This window comes from Scylla paramamosain, unplaced genomic scaffold (genome assembly GCF_035594125.1).
Source record: "Scylla paramamosain isolate STU-SP2022 unplaced genomic scaffold, ASM3559412v1 Contig31, whole genome shotgun sequence".
Taxonomy (NCBI): domain Eukaryota; kingdom Metazoa; phylum Arthropoda; class Malacostraca; order Decapoda; family Portunidae; genus Scylla; species Scylla paramamosain.
The window spans coordinates 680,001-700,000 of record NW_026973696.1 but is presented as its reverse complement, the minus strand read 5'-3'; the positions used below and the strand labels follow the sequence as shown (position 1 = coordinate 700,000).

At 46.7% G+C, this 20,000-nt stretch overlaps 1 protein-coding gene across 6 annotated transcripts in view; it reads left to right on the top strand.

The window, feature by feature from the left end:
• The first annotated feature begins 1,290 nt into the window (after nt 1-1,290).
• LOC135097782 (tyrosyl-DNA phosphodiesterase 1-like) overlaps nt 1,291-20,000 on the top strand; it is a 19,996-nt gene continuing 1,286 nt past the window's right edge. Inside the window, exons 1-15 of one of the 6 annotated variants that reach the window (XR_010266117.1) lie at nt 1,316-1,674; nt 2,735-2,838; nt 4,667-4,832; nt 5,128-5,340; nt 5,457-5,535; nt 5,945-6,104; nt 6,322-6,456; nt 7,414-7,573; nt 8,654-8,795; nt 9,005-9,162; nt 11,426-11,517; nt 12,284-12,408; nt 12,563-12,773; nt 17,917-17,974; nt 18,386-19,847. Coding sequence is in view for 4 of the 6 variants with exons in the window: in XM_063999820.1 (XP_063855890.1) it covers nt 2,791-2,838; nt 4,667-4,832; nt 5,128-5,340; nt 5,457-5,535; nt 5,945-6,104; nt 6,322-6,456; nt 7,414-7,573; nt 8,654-8,795; nt 9,005-9,162; nt 11,426-11,517; nt 12,284-12,408; nt 12,563-12,773; nt 15,684-15,848 (1,854 nt within the window). In the remaining 2 variants the exon portion in view is untranslated. Of the gene's footprint in view, nt 1,675-2,734; nt 2,839-4,666; nt 4,833-5,127; nt 5,341-5,456; nt 5,536-5,944; nt 6,105-6,321; nt 6,457-7,413; nt 7,574-8,653; nt 8,796-9,004; nt 9,163-11,425; nt 11,518-12,283; nt 12,409-12,562; nt 12,774-15,683; nt 17,708-17,916; nt 18,000-18,385; nt 19,848-20,000 lie in introns of those variants that run through there. The other 5 variants (XR_010266118.1, XM_063999820.1, XM_063999821.1 and 2 more) reach the window with 5 other exon arrangements.

The window sequence follows — 20,000 nt, the reverse complement described above, 5'->3', positions numbered from 1 at the left end:
GTCTGTGTGTCACTAGACTCTGCTATCCCACATGGAGCAGCCCTGACAAGCTACATTCTCTCTCTCTCTCTCTCTCTCTCCTTCCATATCTCTCTCTCTCTCTCTCTCTCTCTCTCTCTCTCTCTCTCTCTCTCTCTCTCTCTCTCTCTCTCTCTCTCTCTCTCTCTCTCTCTCACTGCACATCTCAACTCAATAAAACAAGAGGTGATTTTGTAAGTGGTACAGCTCATCAGATTTGCAAGGTGGCGTGTGTATTGCGTCACCCCTGTTACATATTCCCTGCTTGGCTTGTACGTTGACCAATACATGAAATAAGAACGTAAAAATAAAGGTGAATATGCCTTGAGGTGTGTGGCGGTCAGAGGTAAATCATTACAAAAGTGAAATATGTTATTTATCTAAGTCTTGATGCTATGAATCGGACACCTTGTATATACATTCTATGGCGTCACCTATGGGCGTGGGTGAGTCCGAATACGTGCAAAAAGGCAAAGTGTGAAAAGATAAGCTTGAAACCAGTAGATAAGTCGATAAGGAAGCACAGCAAGCATGACAACAATTAAATATAACGTGCTGAGAGAAATATGGAAGAGTGTGGCTGTGCTGAGTATAATTGCGTTTTAATTTTGACTGCATGTAACGAAAGCGAAATTAATCAAAAGTGGGGCAGAAGAGTAGGAAACAGCAATATAAGCTTTGAAAAGAAATGCAGGATGGATCACATTTGGGGAAAGACCTACAAAAGCGACTTAGGTACAAGATTAGGCTTGGAAAGAATGAAAAAGGCGTGAATATCAAGGAAGTTGCGTCTGTGCAATGAAAGTAGAAGCAAATGAAGGAAGATATGCATGGAAATGACAGAATGGCTGGGAGAAATCAAAATAAACGTGAATGAGCCTTGACAAGAGGAGACAGAGTGGAAACTGAATAAAATATGAGAAAATGGAAGAATGAGAAATGTAATGCGCGGGACTGAATGAATGAAAGAATAGATTGAAACGAAAGTACACCAGAATTGAACAAGAGGAGAGAGGCCCTGATGTATGCAAGATAGTATATTTGCAGCAAAGACACAGTGTATAGGTGTAAAAGCAAGGAATTACAGACAGTTCGAGAATGGTGATGCTGCTGGGACTGTGCGGAAAGACCAATGAAAGGGCTGATTGGGACTGTGAAGGCACCCCTGGGGAAATTATGACCTGATGTGAGAGATGCTGTCTGTTTTTCTATTTTTCATATCCTTTTCCACCTACATGAACTGCCAATACGAAGGCCTTGCTTGGAAATAATTTTAGCTACTGATCAACACCAAGATCAAGATTAGTGGCGCCAAAAGTGGCTTGAGTGTTTGCAGCGGTCTTTGGAAGGAGCAGAAAAGGCGCCCGTATTTTATTCTGGTCAGTGGTCAGGTCATGCCAATTGTGTTGCAGATTGCGCGTGTGCTTGAGGTACCCTGGGTCACCTGTGGGCACCTGTGGGCACCTGTCTACTGCGTCTAGAGGAGGGAACAATGGTGGCACGTGGTCGCTGGCCGGGTCCGCTACGTGTGCGGCAGATTGACTTTGTTTGAGCTGGTCTGAGTCACTTGTGGTCACCCTGCGGACTGGTGGCGTCTACCTGGGCTCATCTGAGGGCTTGGAGTCAATGGTGGGCGGGGGACAAGTAAATCGGGAGGTGAGTGAGGAAAGGTGGTGGTCACTCCGTGGCACTAGTGGCGACGCGTGGTCCCTGGCTGGCTGGGCCGCGTCTGGCATGTCTGAGCTGCTCTGTGTATTTTGTTGCATTGCTAGCAGGTGAGGCATCTCTGTTAACGCTTGCTTCTTTGTACGTTAACCTTCAACAAATGATTGGCTTTTTAACAGTTTTTTATTTATTTATTTTTTATTTTTCAGCCTTGTATGTCTTTAGTAGCACACCAATAGCAGGCAATTTCCATGAATTCAGGCGTTTTGAGGTGTCTCCGCCAGTTTTTGTCACCCTTCCAGCTGCTTACTCTGCACAGGGCCCTTACTCGTCCATGCATGGAAAATGCTTCACATGTCTGGGGGTTCCACTCATACCGCTCTTCCAGACAGGGTGCAATCAAAAGCTTTTCATCTCATTAACTCCTCTCCTCTAACTGACTGTCTTCAGCCTCTCTCTCTCTCTCTCTCTCTCTCTCTCTCTCTCTCTCTCTCTCTCTCTCTCTCTCTCTCTCTCTCTCTCTCTCTCTCTGACTGACTGACTGATCAGCCTCTCTCATTGCCACAGTGTTGCATCTCTAGCTGTCTTATACCGCTGTTTTCACGCTAACTGCTTTTCTGATCTTGCTAATTGCTTGCCTCCCTCCTCCTGCAGCCTCACTGTACAACACTATCTTCTCTCACCCTTATTCTGTCCACCTGTCTGATGGAAGAGTTAACCAGTATTCTCAGTCATTCAACCCTTTGCTGGATTGTGGTGTTGAGTGAGTGTGGTCAGCCCTGGAGTGCCCTGAGCTGTGGGGTCATTGGGAAGGTGTTGGGCTGTGGCAGTTGAGGGACATCGTGTGGCAGTGCAAGCCGTGCATCCTGGGGTGTGGTGCAGCGCTGCAGGCCCACCACACGTGCCCCTGGGGTTTGTACGAGTGTGGTAGGCTGCACCGAGGCACTTACTGTGTGGTGGCCTTGCTGTGAGGCGGCCCTGCTGTGTGATAGGCTGAGGGTGAGGCAGGAAGCCCCTCTCTCCTGTGTGCTGACGGCCTTCTTTGTTACAGGTGAAAATAATAACAATCACTCCACTGCAAACAAAGAAATTTGTGCCAGAACAACAATGGCTTACAAATCAGATGAAGAAATGGCCAGGAGACTTCAAAGGGAGGTTAGAAATACCAAATTTGTTTATTATTTTCTCCTCACTTCAGTATTTTTTTTATATTTAGCAAATTTTTACCTTGAAATGTGTATTTAGTGGACCAGGAGTGTCTGGGAGAGTGTAACAGGGTTTGGGAGGGTGTGGCACTGTTTGGGAGGGTGTGGCAGTGTTTGGGATGCTGTGGCAGTGTTTGGGAGGGTGTACCAGTGTTTGGGAGGCTGTGGCAGTGTTTGGGATGCTGTGGCAGTGTTTGGGAGGCTGTGGCAGTTTTTTTTTTTTTTTTTATTCATGTAGGAGTGACACTGGCCAAGGGCAACAAAATTCCAATAAAAAAAAATGCCCACTGAAATGTCAGTACCATAAAAGGGTCAAAGCAGTGGTCAAAAATTGATGAATAAGTGTCTTGAAACCTCCCTCTTGAAGGAATTCAAGTCATAGGAAGGTGGAAATACAGAAGCAGGCAGGGAGTTCCAGAGTTTACCAGAGAAAGGGATGAATGATTGAGAATACTGGTTAACTCTTGCCTTAGAGAGGTGGACAGAATAGTGGTGAGAGAAAGAAGAAAGTCTTGTGCAGCGAGGCCATGGAAGGAAGTGTTCTGAGACGTCTCTGCCAGTTTTTCTCACCCCCCAGCTGCTAACTCTGTACAAGGGCCTTATCTGTCCATGTATGGAGTATGCTTCACATGTCTGGGGAGGTTCCACTCATACTGCTCTTCTAGACAGGGTAGAATCAAAAGCTTTTCGTCTCATCAACTCCTCTCCTCTAACTGACTGTCTTCAGCCTCTCTCTCACCGCCGCAATGTTGAATATCTAGCTGTCTTCTACCGCTATTTTCATGCTAACTGCTCTTCTGATCTTGCTAACTGCATGCCTCCCTTCCTTCTGTGGCCTCGCTGCACAAGACTTTCTTCTTTCTCTCACCCCTATTCTGTCCACCTATCTAACACAAGAGTTAACCAGTATTCTCAATCATTCATCCCTTTCTCTGGTAAACTCTGGAACTCCCTGCCTGCTTCTGTATTTCCACCTTCCTATGACTTGAATTCCTTCAAGAGGGAGGTTTCAAGACACTTATTCATCAATTTTTGACCACTGCTTTGACCCTTTTATGGGACTGCCATTTCAGTGGGCATTTTTTTTTATTAGATTTTTGTTGCCCTTGGCCAGTGTCACTCCTACATTAAAAAAAAAAAAAAAAGAGGGGAGGCATGCAGTTAGCAAGATCAGAAGAGCAGTTAGAATGAAAATAGCGGTAGAAGACAGCTAGATATGCAACATTGTGGTGGTGAGAGAGAGGCTGAAGACAGTTAGAGGAGAGGAGTTGATGAGACGAAAAGCTTTTGATTCCACCCTGTATAGAAGACAGGGTGTACCAGTGTTTGGGAGGGTGTACCAGTGTGTGGGAAGGTGTGACAGTGTTTGGGAATGTGTGGCAGTGTTTGGGAGGCTGTGGCAGTGTTTGGGAGGGTGTGGCAGTGTTTGGGAGGGTGTAGCAGTGTTTGGGAGGGTGTGGCAGTGTTTGGGAGGGTGTGGCAGTGTTTGGGAGGGTGTGGCAGTGTTTGGGAGGGTGTGGCAGTGTTTGGGAGGGTGTGGCAGTGTTTGGGAGGCTGTGGCAGTGTTTGGGAGGGTGTGGCAGTGTTTGGGAGGGTGTAGCAGTGTTTGGGAGGCTGTGGCAGTGTTTGGCAGGATGTACCAGTGTTTTGAGTGCATTTGGAAGATGAAGCTCACTCTCTCTCTCTCTCTCTCTCTCTCTCTCTCTCTCTCTCTCTCTCTCTCTCTCTCTCTCTCTCTCTCTCTCTCTCTCTCTCTCTCTCTCTCTCTGCGTGTACAGTTTGACGAGGAGGCAAGGAGGGCGGAAGAAGCGGAGGACAGTGCAGCGGAATGGTCTCTATTGATGCCACATTCAAGCCACAAGATGTCGGACAGCAGCGAGGAAGAAGAGATGATGAAGATTAGAGGAAGAGGTGGAAGGTCTGATGTCTCATTCAGTCCCTGTGGTTAGTGAATACACCCTTAACTTCTCAGACAGTGAGGAGGAGGAGGAGGAGGAGGAGGAGGAGGAGGAGGAGGAGGAGGAGGAGAAGAGGAAGATAATTTTGAATGTGAAGATTTGATTTGGTAGATTCTGAGAGAGAGAGAGAGAGAGAGAGAGAGAGAGAGAGAGAGAGAGAGAGAGAGAGAGAGAGAGAGAGAAAGCACACACACACACACACACACACCTAACCCTTGCTCTCTCTCTCTCCCTCCCTCCCTCCCTCCCTCCCTCCCTCCCTCCCTCCGTCCCTCCCCCAGCAGACAGCAGACCAGGCCCATCTCACAAGTCACCCCAGGGGCCCCAGAGACAGGAAGATGGACAAGCAGGTACTTCAGGAGCCAAGCCGCCCTGCAGGTATGGTTCATCTTGCTACAGGAAGAATCCTCAGCACCACTTGGAGTTTTCACACCCTACAGAAGGAGATGAAGAAGATGAAGATGATGAAGATGAGGGAAGTGAAGATGAAGAAGGTGAGGAAGGTGAAGGAGGAGGAGGAGCTAAGGTGGATTGTATTGAATTGATGTTTGTTTGTTTGTTTGTTTGTTTGTTCTTTTTTTCTCTCTCTAATCCATTAATTTTTCAACAGATGGAGAAGGAAGAGAGAGCAGGAAGAGAAAAGGAGAGGAGGAGACACAAGCAAAGAAGAAGAGGAGGACCATGCAGAGGTGAGAGAGAGAGAGAGAGAGAGAGAGAGAGAGAGAGAGAGAGAGAGAGAGAGAGAGAGAGAGAGAGAGAGAGAGAGAGAGAGAGAACCTAACCTAACTTAATCTAATGACACAACTTTTCTAGTCATTTTCATCCCTCTCCCAGCCCCTCCCAGCCCCTCCCAGCCTCTCCCAGCCTCTCCCAGCCCCTCCCAGCCTCTCCCAGCCCCTCCCAGCCTCTCCCAGCCTCTCCCCCCTTCTCTCCCTCACAGATCACATAGACTCTCCCAAGCATTGCTAAAACCTCTCAGACATTTCTCCTCTCTCCCAGCCCCTCCCAGCCTCTCCCAGCCTCTCCCAGCCCCTCCCAGCCTCTCCCAGCCTCTCCCAGCTCCCCACCAGACACTCACCCCTCTCCTCTCCCTCACAGACCCAGTAAACCCTTCATAGACCGCCTGGCAGACAGTCAACCCTTCGGTCTGTTTCTCAACAAGTGTTACAGTGTTGAGGGCACCTACAATGATTCTTCATGCCTCGTCCTCAATGACCTTCTCAACCCGGCCCTTGGCAAGCTGGTGGAGAGTGCACAGGTGAGAGAGAGAGAGAGAGAGAGAGAGAGAGAGAGAGAGAGAGAGATACACACACACACACACACACACACACACACAGGAGAATAACAATCCACAGAGAGAGAGAGAGAGAGAGAGAGAGAGAGAGAGAGAGAGAGAGAGAGAGAGAGAGAGCAACACACACAAAAAACACCCCAATTCACCCAAACTGACCTTGTGTGACCTTTTGTGACCTCAGCTGACCTTCCTGGTTGACTTGAAATTCCTGATGGAAGTTTATGAGTCTGCAAACGTCGCTGACAAGCCGCTGCTGTTGGTGTATGGGGAAATTTGTCCCACCAAAAAAATTTATCGGAATATCACATTTTATAAGGTAAGAGAGAGAGAGAGAGAGAGAGAGAGAGAGAGAGTTAAGAGTGTGTGTGTGTGTGTGTGTGTGTGTGTGTGTGTGTCTGTGTGCATTTGGTATAGAAGTTATAGTAGTAGTAGTAGTAGTAGTAGTAGTAGTAGTAGTAGTAATAGTAATGTTTTATATTCCATCAGCCTCTCCCAGTCTATCTCAGCCTCTCCCAGTTCATCCCAGCTTCTCCCAGTCTATCTCAGCCTCTCCCAGTCCATCCCAGCCTCTCCCAGTCCATCTCAGCCTCTCCCAGTTCATCCCAGCCTCTCCCAGTTCATCCCAGCCTCTCCCAGTTCATCCCAGCTTCTCCCAGTTTATCTCAGCCTCTCCCAGTCTATCTCAGCCTCTCCCAGTCCATCTCAGCTTCTCCCAGTTCATCCCAGCCTCTCCCAGTTCATCCCAGCTTCTCCTAGTCCATCTCAGCCTCTCCCAGTTCATCTCAGCCTCTCCCAGTCCATCCCAGCCTCTCCCAGTCCATCCCAGCCTCTCCCAGTTCATCCCAGCCTCTCCCAGTCCATCTCAGCCTCTCCCAGTCCATCTCAGCCTCTCCCAGTTCATCCCAGCTTCTCCCAGTCCATCTCAGCCTCTCCCAGTCTATCTCAGCCTCTCCCAGTCCATCCCAGCTTCTCCCAGTCCATCTCAGCCTCTCCCAGTTCATCCCAGCCTCTCCCAGTTCATCCCAGCCTCTCCCAGTTCATCCCAGCCACTCCCAGTTCATCCCAGCTTCTCCCAGTTTATCCCAGCCTCTCCCAGTCACTCCCAGCCCCTCTCTCTCTCTCTCTCTCTCTCTCTCTCTCTCTCTCTCTCTCTCTCTCTCTCTCTCTCTCTCTCTCTCTCTCTCTCTCTCTCTCTCTCTCTCTCTCTCTCTCTCTCTCTCTCTCTCTCTCTCTCTCTCTCTCTCTCATGCACTCTCCTCTGTGTCCCCCGCAGGTTCCAGTGCGTTACCGGTATGGAAGGCACCACACCAAGGCCATGTTTTTTTTGTACGAGACTGGCATGAGAATCGTCATCCACACTTCCAATTTGTTGTCCAATGATTGTTTTGAGAAGACGCAGGGCTACTGGGTCTCTCCTGTCTTCCCCAAGATTGGTATGTGCGTGTGTGTTAATAATAATGATAATAATAGATGGTTTATTATGCAGTGAAAATGTACAGAGGTGGCTGGAGAAATAACATTATTGAGGCAGTTGACAAAGTGAAAATGTACAGAAAGGGGCTGGAGAAATAACATTAATCCTAAATTGATTAAATCCTAAAGCAAAGTCTAATCTAGAAGTGAAATACTATTGATTGATGGCTCGCACCTTGCCGGTAATCGCGCTGAGTCTGTGCCGGTCCGTGCGCGGCGCCTTGGGGGTGTTATCTTGTTGTGGTGTCTGGTGGCACGGACCGGGCGAGGCGCGTCAGGCGGCAGCATGTGTCTGAGGCGTGGATGATGCAGTAGTCCCCTTCCAAGCTTCTCCAGAGCCTCTCGGTGCCTGGTGGATAGTCTGGACAAAGTTAGGGTGGTCAGGGCTTCATCATAAGTGGCGTAGGCAAGGCTAAGGATGACCCTGCACACCCTTTTCTGCACACTCTCTAGCTGTGGCTGTTAAGTGTGTGTGAGGAGAGGAGGACCACGCTGGGGAGGCATACATGAGTGTGGGGAGGATGAGTGTGTGTGTGTGTGTGTGTTGGGGGGTGTACCAGTGTTGTGAGAGGAAAAAACTAAAGGTTGTCTGTGTTTGGGAAGTGTGTAGCAGTGTTTGTGGGTGTTTGGGAGGGTGTGGCAGTGTTTGGGAGGCTGTGGCTGTGTTTGGGAGGGTGTGGCTGTGTTTGGGAGGGTCTGGCAGTGTTTGGGAGGGGTGTGGCAGTGTTTGGGAGGCTGTGGCAGTGTCTGGGAGGGTGTGGCAGTGTTTGGGAGGCTGTGGCAGTGTTTGGGAGGCTGTGGCAGTGTTTGGGAGGGTGTGGCAGTGTTTGGGAGGCTGTGGCAGTGTTTGTGAGGCTGTGGCAGTGTTTGGGAGGCTGTGGCAGTGTTTGGGAGGGTGTGGCAGTGTTTGGGAGGGTGTAGCAGTGTTTGGGAGGCTGTGGCAGTGTTTGGGAGGCTGTGGCAGTGTTTGGGAGGGTCTGGGAGAGGCACACAGCACACAGCACACACAGCGAGCCTAACCCAGCATCCTTCCTTCACAGAAAATGGGGAAGCTGGAATATCACAAGGAGAGTCACCAACAGGATTCAAAAGGGACTTGTTGGAGTACCTAGACGCTTACCAATCAACACACCTGCAGCATTGGGTCGACCTGGTGGAGATGCATGACTTCTCCGAGTGTAGGTGAGTGTTGCAGGGTGTTACAGGGTGTTGCAGGGTGTTTTTTTCATCTTCTCTTCTTTATCCTCCTCTTTCTCCTCTTCCTTCTTCTCCTGCGAGCAATAATAATGATAATAAGAATAACAATAATATCAACATTTTCTCTCCTCCTCCTCCTCCTCCTCCTCCTCCTCCTCCTCCTCCTCCTCCTCCTCCTCCTCCTCCTCCTCCAGGGCTGTATTGGTGGCTAGTGTCCCAGGCTACCACACGAAAGAGATGAAAGATGAATGGGGTCACATCAAGATCAAGAGGATTCTGTCAGAACACCTGGACCCTTCCTTGGAGTCCGTCGAGGAACAGCCGTACTCCATTGTACAGTGCTCCTCTATTGGTGAGTGCTGAGGGAGTGCTGGGGTGCTGACTGTGGTGTTGAAATGGTGTTTGTTTTGTTTATTTAAGTGCTGAGGGCTGGAAAGGTGCTGGGGTGCTGACTGTGGTGTTGAAATGGTGTCTTTACTGGTCAATCTGATGGTGACGTCATGTTGAGTGTGAGCCGAGTGCTTGCTGAATTGTGGTGATGTCTCAATGATATGCATATTTGAGAGAGAGAGAGAGAGAGAGAGAGAGAGAGAGAGAGAGAGAGAGAGAGAGAGAGAGAGAGAGAGAGAGAAAAAAAAAAATAAGAGAGATTGTAATGTACTGGGTGTGGTGTGGTGGGAGAGGCTGGAGGAGGCTGAGAGGCTGGAATAGGCTGGAGGAGGCTGGGAGAGGCTGGAGGAGGCTGGGAGAGGCTGGGAGAGGCTGGAGGAGACTGGGAGAGGCTGGAGGAGGCTGGGAGAGGCTGGAGGAGGCTGGGAGAGGCTGGAGGAGGCTGGGAGAGGCTGGGAGAGGCTGGAGGAGACTGGGAGAGGCTGGAGGAGGCTGGGAGAGGCTGCAGGAGGCTGGGAGAGGCTGGAGGAGGCTGGAAGAGGCTGGAGGAGGCTGAGATAGGCTGGAGGAGGCTGGGAGAGGCTGGAGGAGGCTGGGAGAGGCTGGAGGAGACTGGGAGAGGCTGGAGGAGGCTGGGAGAGGCTGGAGGAGGCTGGGAGAGGCTGGAGGAGGCTGGGAAAGGCTGGAGGAGGCTGAGATAGGCTGGAGGAGGCTGGGAGAGGCTGGAGGAGGCTGGGAGAGGCTGGAGGAGGCTGGGAGAGGCTGGAGGAGGCTGGAATAGGCTGGAGGAGGCTGAGATAGGCTGGAGGAGGCTGGGAGAGGCTGGAGGAGGCTGGGAGAGGCTGGAGGAGGCTGGGAGAGGCTGGAGGAGACTGGGAGAGGCTGGAGGAGACTGGGAGAGGCTGGAGGAGGCTGGGAGAGGCTGCAGGAGGCTGGGAGAGGCTGGAGGAGGCTGGAAGAGGCTGGAGGAGGCTGAGATAGGCTGGAGGAGGCTGGGAGAGGCTGGAGGAGGCTGGGAGAGGCTGGAGGAGACTGGGAGAGGCTGGAGGAGGCTGGGAGAGGCTGGAGGAGGCTGGGAGAGGCTGGAGGAGGCTGGGAAAGGCTGGAGGAGGCTGGGAAAGGCTGGAGGAGGCTGAGATAGGCTGGAGGAGGCTGGGAGAGGCTGGAGGAGGCTGGGAGAGGCTGGAGGAGGCTGGGAGAGGCTGGAGGAGGCTGGAATAGGCTGGAGGAGGCTGAGATAGGCTGGAGGAGGCTGGGAGAGGCTGGAGGAGGCTGGGAGAGGCTGGAGGAGGCTGGAATAGGCTGGAGGAAGCTGAGATAGGCTGGAGGAGGCTGGGAGAGGCTGGAGGAGGCTGGGAGAGGCTGGAGGAGACTGGGAGAGGCTGGAGGAGACTGGGAGAGGCTGGAGGAGGCTGGGAGAGACTGGAGGAGGCTGGAGGAGGCTGGGAAAGGCTGGAGGAGGCTGGGAAAGGCTGGAGGAGGCCGGGAGAGGCTGGAGGAGGCTGGGAGAGGCTGGAGGAGGCTGGGAGAGGCTGGAGGAGGCTGGGAGAGGCTGGAGGAGGCTGGGAAAGGCTGGAGGAGGCTGGGAAAGGCTGGAGGAGGCCGGGAGAGGCTGGAGGAGGCTGGGAGAGGCTGGAGGAGGCTGGAGGAGGCTGGGAGAGGCTGGAGGAGGCTGGGAGAGGCTGGAGGAGGCTGGGAGAGGCTGGAGGAGGCTGAGATAGGCTGGAGGAGGCTGGGAGAGGCTGGAGGAGGCTGGGAGAGGCTGGAGGAGGCTGGGAAAGGCTGGAGGAGGCTGAGATAGGCTGGAGGAGGCTGGGAGAGGCTGGGAAAGGCTGGAGGAGGCTGGGAGGGGCTGGAGGAGGCTGAGATAGGCTGGAGGAGGCTGGGAGAGGCTGGAGGAGGCTGGGAGAGGCTGGAGGAGGCTGGGAAAGGCTGGAGGAGGCTGAGATAGGCTGGAGGAGGCTGGGAGAGGCTGGAGGAGGCTGGGAAAGGCTGGAGGAGGCTGGGAGGGGCTGGAGGAGGCTGGAGGAGGCTGGGAGAGGCTGGAGGAAGCTGGAGGAGACTGGAAGATTCTGAGATAGGCTGGAGAAGGCTGAAAGATTTTGGAGGGAGCTGGGAGATACTCTGAGAGGCTGCAGGAGACTGGGAGAACCTGGGAGAGGCTTGAATAGACTGGAAGAGACTATGTAAGACTCTCTCTCTCTCTCTCTCTCTCTCTCTCTCAGGCTCCCTAGGCAAGGATGCAAAGGAGTGGTTGGGGAAAGAGCTGCATCACAGTCTGTCAGGGGGATACACCGACACGGACGCCAACCCTAAGGTAGGCCTGAATACCCAGTGATAGCCGTTTGTTTTGTTTAACCCTGAAAAATGTAGTTTATTTGTCTGTCTGTCTGTTTGTAATCTAAGCCAACTTAACCTAATCTAATCTGCACCCTTCCCAAACACTGCCACACCCTTCCCAAACACTGCCACACCCTCCCAAACACTGCTACACCTTCCCAAACACTGCCACACCTTCCCAAACACTGCTACATCCTCCCAAACACTGTCACACCCTCCCAAACGCTGCTACACCTTCCCAAACACTGCCACAGCCTCCCAAACACTGCCACAGCCTCCCAAACACTGCCACACCCTCCCAAACACTGCTACACCTTCCCAAACACTGCCACACCTTCCCAAACACTGCCACACTCTCCTAAACACTGCCACAGCCTCCAAAACACTGCCACACCCTCCCAAACACTGCCACACCCTCCCAAACACTGCCACACCCTTTCCAAACACTGCCACAGCCTCCCAAACACTGCCACAGCCTCCCAAACACTGCCACACTCTTCCAAACACTGCTACACCTTCCCAAACACTGCCACACCTTCCCAAACACTGCTACACCTTCCCAAACACTGCCACAGCCTCCCAAACACTGCCACACCCTCCCAAACACTGCCACAGCCTCCCAAACACTGCTACACCTTCCCAAACACTGCCACAGCCTCCCAAACACTGCCACACCTTCCCAAACACTGCCACAGCCTCCCACAATGCCACAGCCACTACTACACCCACTCTTACACCCACAGATCTGTGTAGTTTACCCAAATGAAGAGGATGTGAGGAACAGCAGTGAGGGATGGGAGGGTGGGTCCTGCCTGCCTTACAGATCTGATGTAGACAACAAGCAGAGGTGGTTGAGACGCTATATGCGGTAAGTGTCTGTGTGTCTGTGTGGCTGTGTGGCGGGTCAGGGGTCAAGGGGTCAAGGGGTCAGGGGGTCAGCTATACTACTACTGCTGCTACTGCTACTGCACCAGTCTTACCTAACGTGACCTAACCTAACCTGACCTGACCTGACCCCACAGATGCTGGCGCAGTGAGGGCAGACAGCGGAGCAGGTCAATGCCCCACATCAAGACCTACACCCAGGTGACCCCAGACCACAAGCATGCCTATTACTTCATGCTGACCTCTGCCAACCTCTCAAAGGCAGCCTGGGGTGTGCTGCAGAAGAAGGGCGACCAGCTCTTCATCAGGGCGTTTGAACTGGGCGTCCTGCTCCTGCCAAAATTTGTAGTAAGTTTCAGGATGTGGGTGTATATAAGGGTGTTGTGGGGGTTTGTGGGTGTTGTGGGTGTATTTAAGGGTGTTGTGGGTGTATTTAAGGGTGTTGTGGGGAGTTTTGGGGTGTTTTGGGGTGTTTTTTGTGTTGTGGGGTGTTTTTGGGTGTTGTGGGTGTATTTAAGGGTGTTGTGGGGAGTTTTGGGATGTTTTGGGGTGTTTTTTGTGTTGTGGGGTGTTTTTGGGTGTTGTGGGTGTATTTAAGGGTGTTATGGGGAGTTTTGGGATGTTTTGGGGTGTTTTTGTGGTGGTGTGGGGTGTTTTTGGGTGTTGTGGGTGTATTTAAGGGTGTTGTGGGGAGTTTTGGAGTGTTTTTGTGGTGTTGTGGGTGTATGTAAGGGTGTTGTGGGGAGTTTTGGGGTGTTTTGGGGTGTTTTTGTGGTGTTTTGAGGTGTTTTTGGGTGTTGTGGGTGTATTTAACCCTTTCCTTCCGGCAATCGTATATATACACGATTGCATGAATGCGTCCGTAGTGATGGCGATCACACCTGTAATCAAGAATTTTCGCGCCTCAATTTTGAGGTGTTAGCGGTTTCTGGAGTGAGATGGTGTGAGTGGAAGTGTGTGCCATGTTTCCACACGCATTGTGTTGTCACTCACTAGCTCTGGAAAGTTAGCGGTAACTGAGCTATTTTCCCTTTCTCCGGGCGACACTTGGCAACCCCACAGCGATCTGCCAGGTGGAAAAAACCATGTTAAGTGTGAAGAGACATCCTGATAAGAGCCAAGGATCTCGGATGATAACTCAGCATGGAGCAGGACACAACCTATGTATTTAGCAACTCAGCCTATGTATTTAGCAACTCAGCATGGAGCGGGACACAACCTATGTATTCAGCAACTCAGCATGGAGAAGGACACAACCTATGTATTGAGCAACTCAGCATGGAGCGGGACACAACCTATGTATTGAGCAACTCAGCATGGAGCAGGACACAACCTATGTATTGAGCAACTCAGCATGCAGCAGGACACAACCTATGTATTTAGCAACTCAGCATGGAGCAGGACACAACCTATGTATTTAACAGTGGTTGTAATTTTGAAGACAGTGACACTCAATATTTAGAAGAAGAACATAAGAACATAAGAACATAAGAAATAAGGGAAGCTGCAAGAAGCGACCAGGCTTACACGTGGCAGTCCCTGTATGAAACACACCTACCTATAAGAAGAAGCTGAAGAAAGCGAAGACATTAGTCGGAAAATGATTTAAAGCATCCACCTGTTTTATCAGAATGGAGAGGTGATGCCTGTCGTCCTTTACTGTCAATTTTTTCATTATCTTCCATTTTATAATTAAATGGTGGAAGGTAACTTGTCAGAGAGAGAGAGAGAGAGAGAGAGAGAGAGAGAGAGAGAGAATGGTATTTGCCTGAAACTTGATATGAAAAGGGATGAAATTTCTCTCTCTCTCTCTCTCTCTCTCTCTCTCTCTCTCTCTCTCTCTCTCTCTCTCTCTCTCTCTCTCTCTCTCTCTCTCTCTCTCTCTCTCTCTCTCTCTCTCTCTCTCTTTCATTGGAAGTGTACAGTTTCCCCTCCAAGAGAGAGAGAGAGAGAGAGAGAGAGCGAGCGAGCGAGCGAGCGTGCGTGCGTGCGTGCGTGCGTGCGTGCGTGCGTGCGTGCGTGCGGTGTCATCGCTCCGGGGTGTTTCTGGAAGACGGATCACACAGCGGGAGGAGGAGGAGGAGGAAGAGGAGGAGGAAGAGGAGGAGGAGGAGGAGGAGGAGGAGGAGGAGGAGGAGGAGGAGGAGGAGGAGGAGGAGGAGGAGGAGGAGGAGGAGGAGGAGGAGGAGGAGGAGGAATCCTTCATAAGGCTTAAACTGGACTTTGAGATGTCATATCGAGCTACGAAGGGTGTTGTGGGTGTATTTAAGGGTGTTGTGGGTGTATATAAGGGTGTTGTGGGTGTATTTAAGGGTGTTGTGGATGTATTTAAGGGTGTTGATGTATTTAAGGGTGTTGTGGGTGTATTTAAGGGTGTTGTGGGTGTATTTAAGGGTGTTGTGGGTGTATTTAAGGGTGTTGTGGGTGTATTTAAGGGTGTTGTGGGTGTATATAAGGCTGTTGTGGGTGTATTTAAGGGTGTTGTGGGTGTATTTAAGGGTGTGGATGTATTTAAGGGTGTTGTGGGTGTATTTAAGGGTATTTTGGGTGTATTTAAGGGTGTTGTGGGTGTATTTAAGGGTGTGGATGTATTTAAGGGTGTTGTGGGTGTATTTAAGGGTGTAGATGTATTGAAGGGTGTTGTGGGTGTATTTAAGGGTGTAGATGTATTGAAGGGTGTTGTGGGTGTATTTAAGGGTGTAGATGTATTTAAGGGTGTTGTGGGTGTATTTAAGGGTGTTGTGGGTGTATTTAAGGGTGTTGTGGGTGTATTTAAGGGTGTTTTGGGTGTATTTAAGGGTGTTGTGGGTGTATTTAAGGGTGTTTTTGAGAGTTTTTCAAGGTGTTCGATCTCTCTCTCTCTCTCTCTCTCTCTCTCTCTCTCTCTCTCTCTCTCTCTCTCTCTCTCTCTCTCTCTCTCTCTCTCTCTCTCTCTCTCTCTCTCTCTCTCTCTCTCTCTCTCTCTCTCTCTCTCTCTCTCTCTCTGTCTGTCTGTCTGTCTGTCTGTCTGTCTGTCTGTCTGTCTGTCTGTCTGTCTGTCTGTCTGTCTGTCTGTCTGTCTGTCTGTCTGTCTCTCTCTCTCTCTCTCTCTCTCTCTCTCTCTCTCTCTCTCTCTCTCTCTCTCTCTCTCTCTCTCTCTCTCTCTCTCTCTCTCTCTCTCTCTCTCTCTCTCTCTCTCTCTCTCTCTCTCTCTGTCTCTCTGTCTGTCTGTCTGTCTGTCTGTCTGTCTGTCTGAATTCCCGTTTTTTGTTTCACCAGACAGGGGGTACAAAGTTTCGGCTGCCATTGAGTGGTGACCCTGATATCACTTTGCCTTATGACCTTCCCCTGACCCCTTACTCCCCCAATACACGGCCCTGGTTGAGTGACCTTGAGAAGAAGAAGAGGGATGTCATGGGGAACACCTACAAAGCACCCCAGTAGTTGTAATTGGTGTATAATGGTGATAATAATGTTTTTGTTTGTTTGTTTGTTTATTTGTTTGTTTTATTTATTTTTTTTCAGATTTAAGAATGATTAGTATGTATTAAAATGTTTCATTGTTTGTTATTTTTCTTGTTTTTTATTTTATTTATTTTTAATTTGAGAATAATATGAGATGTTTTTGTGATTTGTTTATTTATTTATTTTTTTGTTTTTGTGAATTTGAGAATAGTATGAAGTAAATGTTTTTATTTTTATTTATTTGTGATGAATTTGAGAATAATTAATATGAAGTAAATGTTTTTATTTTCATTTATTTGTGATGAATTTAAGAATAATTAATATGAAGTAAATGTTTTTATTTTTGTGGTTTTGTGGTGAATTTGAGAATAATTAATATGAAGTAAATGTTTTTATTTATGTGTGGTTTTGTGGTGAATTTGAGAATAATTAATATGAAGTAAATGTCTTTATTTTCATTTATTTGTGATGAATTTGAGAATAATTAATATGAAGTAAATGTTTTTATTTTTGTGGTTTTGTGGTGAATTTGAGAATAATTAATATGAAGTAAATGTTTTTATTTTTGTGGTTTTGTGGTGAATTTGAGAATAATTAATATGAAGTAAATGTTTTTATTTTTGTGGTTTTGTGGTGAATTTGAGAATAATTAATATGAAGTAAATGTTTTTATTTATGTGGTTTTGTGGTGAATTTGAGAATAATTAATATGAAGTAAATGTTTTTATTTTTGTGGTTTTGTGGTGAATTTGAGAATAATTAATATGAAGTGAATGACTTTACATGTGTTATTATTATTATTATGAATTATTAATATTATTGCTGTATTTTGTATTGCATAAAGAATGAAAGGAAAAAGAAAATATTTATTATAATTGTGAAGTAATCAAACATTCTTTTAATTTTCATATTTTTCAAGGATTTTCTCGTCTTATTATTATTAATGTGAAGTAATTGTTTTTTTATTTTTCATCTCAAATTTGTATTACATCAAGAATGAAAGGAAAATAACTTATTATAATTAGAAAATAACCAAACATTTTTTTAAAATTTATTAATTACCGTGTACAAAATACAGCAGCTTTTGTATGTATTGTATGTTTAAACATTCCAAAATATCGAGGTGTTTACAAAGATTAATTATGTAAAGGATTCCAAAATATTGAGATGTTTACAAAGATTAATTAATCATGTAAAGAATTGTGAAAAAAAAAAAATGGTATCGTTTATATCGTACCAATGATGAAGGAAAAATAATTATTGTAATTGTAAAATAACCAAAGATTCTTTTATTGTATTTTGTAGATTTTTCTTTTATTTTTAATTAATTTTCTCTATTTTCTTGCGTTTCAAGGATTTCTTAATTATTTATCTTGATTTCTTTATTTTCCATGAATTATTATTTTTATTATTATTATTAATGTGAAGTAATTGTTTTTGTTATTATTTTATGTTAATTTTGTATTGCATCAAGAATGAAAGGAAAATAACTTTTATTATTATTATTAATGTGAAGTAATTGTTTTTGTTATTATTTTATGTTAATTTTGTATTGCATCAAGAATGAAAGGAAAATAACTTTTATTATTATTATTATTATTAATGTGAAGTAATTGTTTTTGTTATTATTTTATGTTAATTTTGTATTGCATCAAGAATGAAAGGAAAATAACTTATTTTAATTGTAAATAACCAAATATTTTTATTTATTTATTACCATATGTATAAAATACAACAGCTTTTGTATGTATTGTATGTCTAAACATTTCCGAAGTAGCGAGATGTTTACAAAGTTTAATTATGTAAAGAATTATGTGAAGAAAGTATTTTTGTTTAAATCTTTATTATTTATTTAACCTTTTTTTTATTATTAATTATTTATTTAACAAATATACAACAAAACCATTCAAGGAAAACCCGAGGTGCATTCAAATTACCCGATTGGGATTCATAACATCACACTCGAACGCGCTTTTGTTTACATTCAGAACAGGGCTGAGTGAAGCTTTGAATCACTCACTTCTAACCTCTCCCCTTCCTCTCCCAGCTGCGTCATATCTCCCTGCCGCCTTGTGAGAGCAGCTACACTCTCCCTCTGTGCGCTGGTAAAGTACTGTTGTTTTAATTAAGGTACATTGGGAGTTATAGGGCGTTAACTTAAATGGTGTATTTGGTTGCATGTGTTTGTGTGAGAGAGAGAGAGAGAGAGAGAGAGAGAGAGAGGGGATGTTTACATGTCTGTGCTGTTTTTTCTGAGCTAAATATTGATGTACGTATGTGTGTGCGTACGAGAGAGAGAGAGAGACAGTTTTGCTTCGTTCTAAATATTTAAGTGCATTTTTTTGATGTTTTGTTAATTTTAAAGAAGCAAAAAGAAAGGAAATATGAAAAAAAGTGAGAAAAATGAAAAAAATGAAGTGAAAAAATATGAAAAAATGAAAGAAATTGAAAAAAAGACAGTTATTTTCGTTCATTATCTTATTATCTCTTATCTCTCTATCTCTATCTCTTATCAGGAGAGAGCGAGCGGGAAGAGACACACACACAGAGAGAGAGAGAGAGATTAGTGAAGGGAACACGAATGAGGAGGAAGCAGAGAAGGAATAAATTGTGAATAGAAGAGAAATTGAAGATAAAGAAGAAGAAGTGTGATAAAAGTGGAATTAGTGAATAAAAAGAGAAACAGGAGAATTGCGAAAGAGGAAGGAGAAACAGAGGAAGAATTAATAAGAAAGAAAACGAGAGATATAAGGAAGAAGAGGAGAATTACGAAAGGGAAAGGAGATAAATAAGAAAAAAAAAGAAAAGATGAACAGAAACTAGTGAAAATAGAAAAAAGTAAAGAATAAAGGAATAAAAAATTAATAGCAAAGTGAAATAACGAAAGAAAAAGAAAGAAAATAGAAAAAAACAAAGAAAAAACAAGATAAGCAAAAAAATAATCAAAGAAAACGTAAAGAAAACGAGAAAAATGAAAGGCCAACTCAAGTATTCTCTCACCTCCCTCCTCCTCCTCCTCCACATTCTCACCAAAGAAGTGGAATCCTCTCACCCCAAGAGCGTGTGCATCCACCACCTAGGCTGCTACCGGGACTCACTGCTCCACCTCCACCATGTCATCAACCACCACTCCTACCACACAAAGAGAACCGCAGAAAATTGTGTTAAATTATGTCTGCAGAAGCAAACGAAAACGGAAATTGTTCTAGTTAAACTTCTAAGCATTGATGACCTGTTGATGTGTGGGTGTGGGGGTCACCAGGCGCTGGGGAATGGGACAGGCTTAATGTTTGACCAATTGGGTTGTTACCTGTGCCCTGACAGTCTTAGAGAGAAGTGTGGTAGTGAAGATACGTCAAGTGTTTATGAAATCCTCCGGTTTTCTAATGAACCTTGCAAGAGAATACTAATAATACCACCAGCTGTCACTACTACTACTACTACTACTACTACTACTACTACTACTACTACTACTACTACTACTACTACTACTACTACTACGTCACCAGTCCTAAGTGATCCTAACTACATTGCATCTTCTAACGATTCACTTCCTCTCCCTAACAACCCTGAGTCATCTAATTCATCTTCTAACAATGATAACAAGCAAGATTTCTCCTCTAACCACTCTCAAAGCTCTCCTGACAACCCTAACTACTCTACCAACAAGTCTAGTGTGTCTAACTACCCAAAAACATCAACTAACACCACTAACAGCCAATTAGATGCTAACTACCAGCTTAACAAGGCAAACTACCCTTCGCTAACCATTCCTAACTTAAACTACATTGGCTGTTATGATGAAAATGAAGTGAATCAGTCGTTAGTGGTGACAATGGTGGTTAACAGCGACTCCAGTGGTAGTTTTGGTAGTTATGGCCTTAATTACTGTGCCTCTAATTGCTCCAGGTCACATCCCGCCTCTGAAGTGCTGCTGGTCAAGATGCTGAGTGCTGATTCGCTCTACTGTGGCTGTGGGTGAGTCATTTAGTAGTTAAGGGCTTGTTTGGGTGATTAAAAGAGTCTTGGGTACCTCTCTAGTCCACCTTCCTAGTGCAAGAGTTAACCAGTATTCTCAGTCTTTCACCACTATTCTGTCCACCTCCCCAGTGCAAGAGTTAACCAGTATTC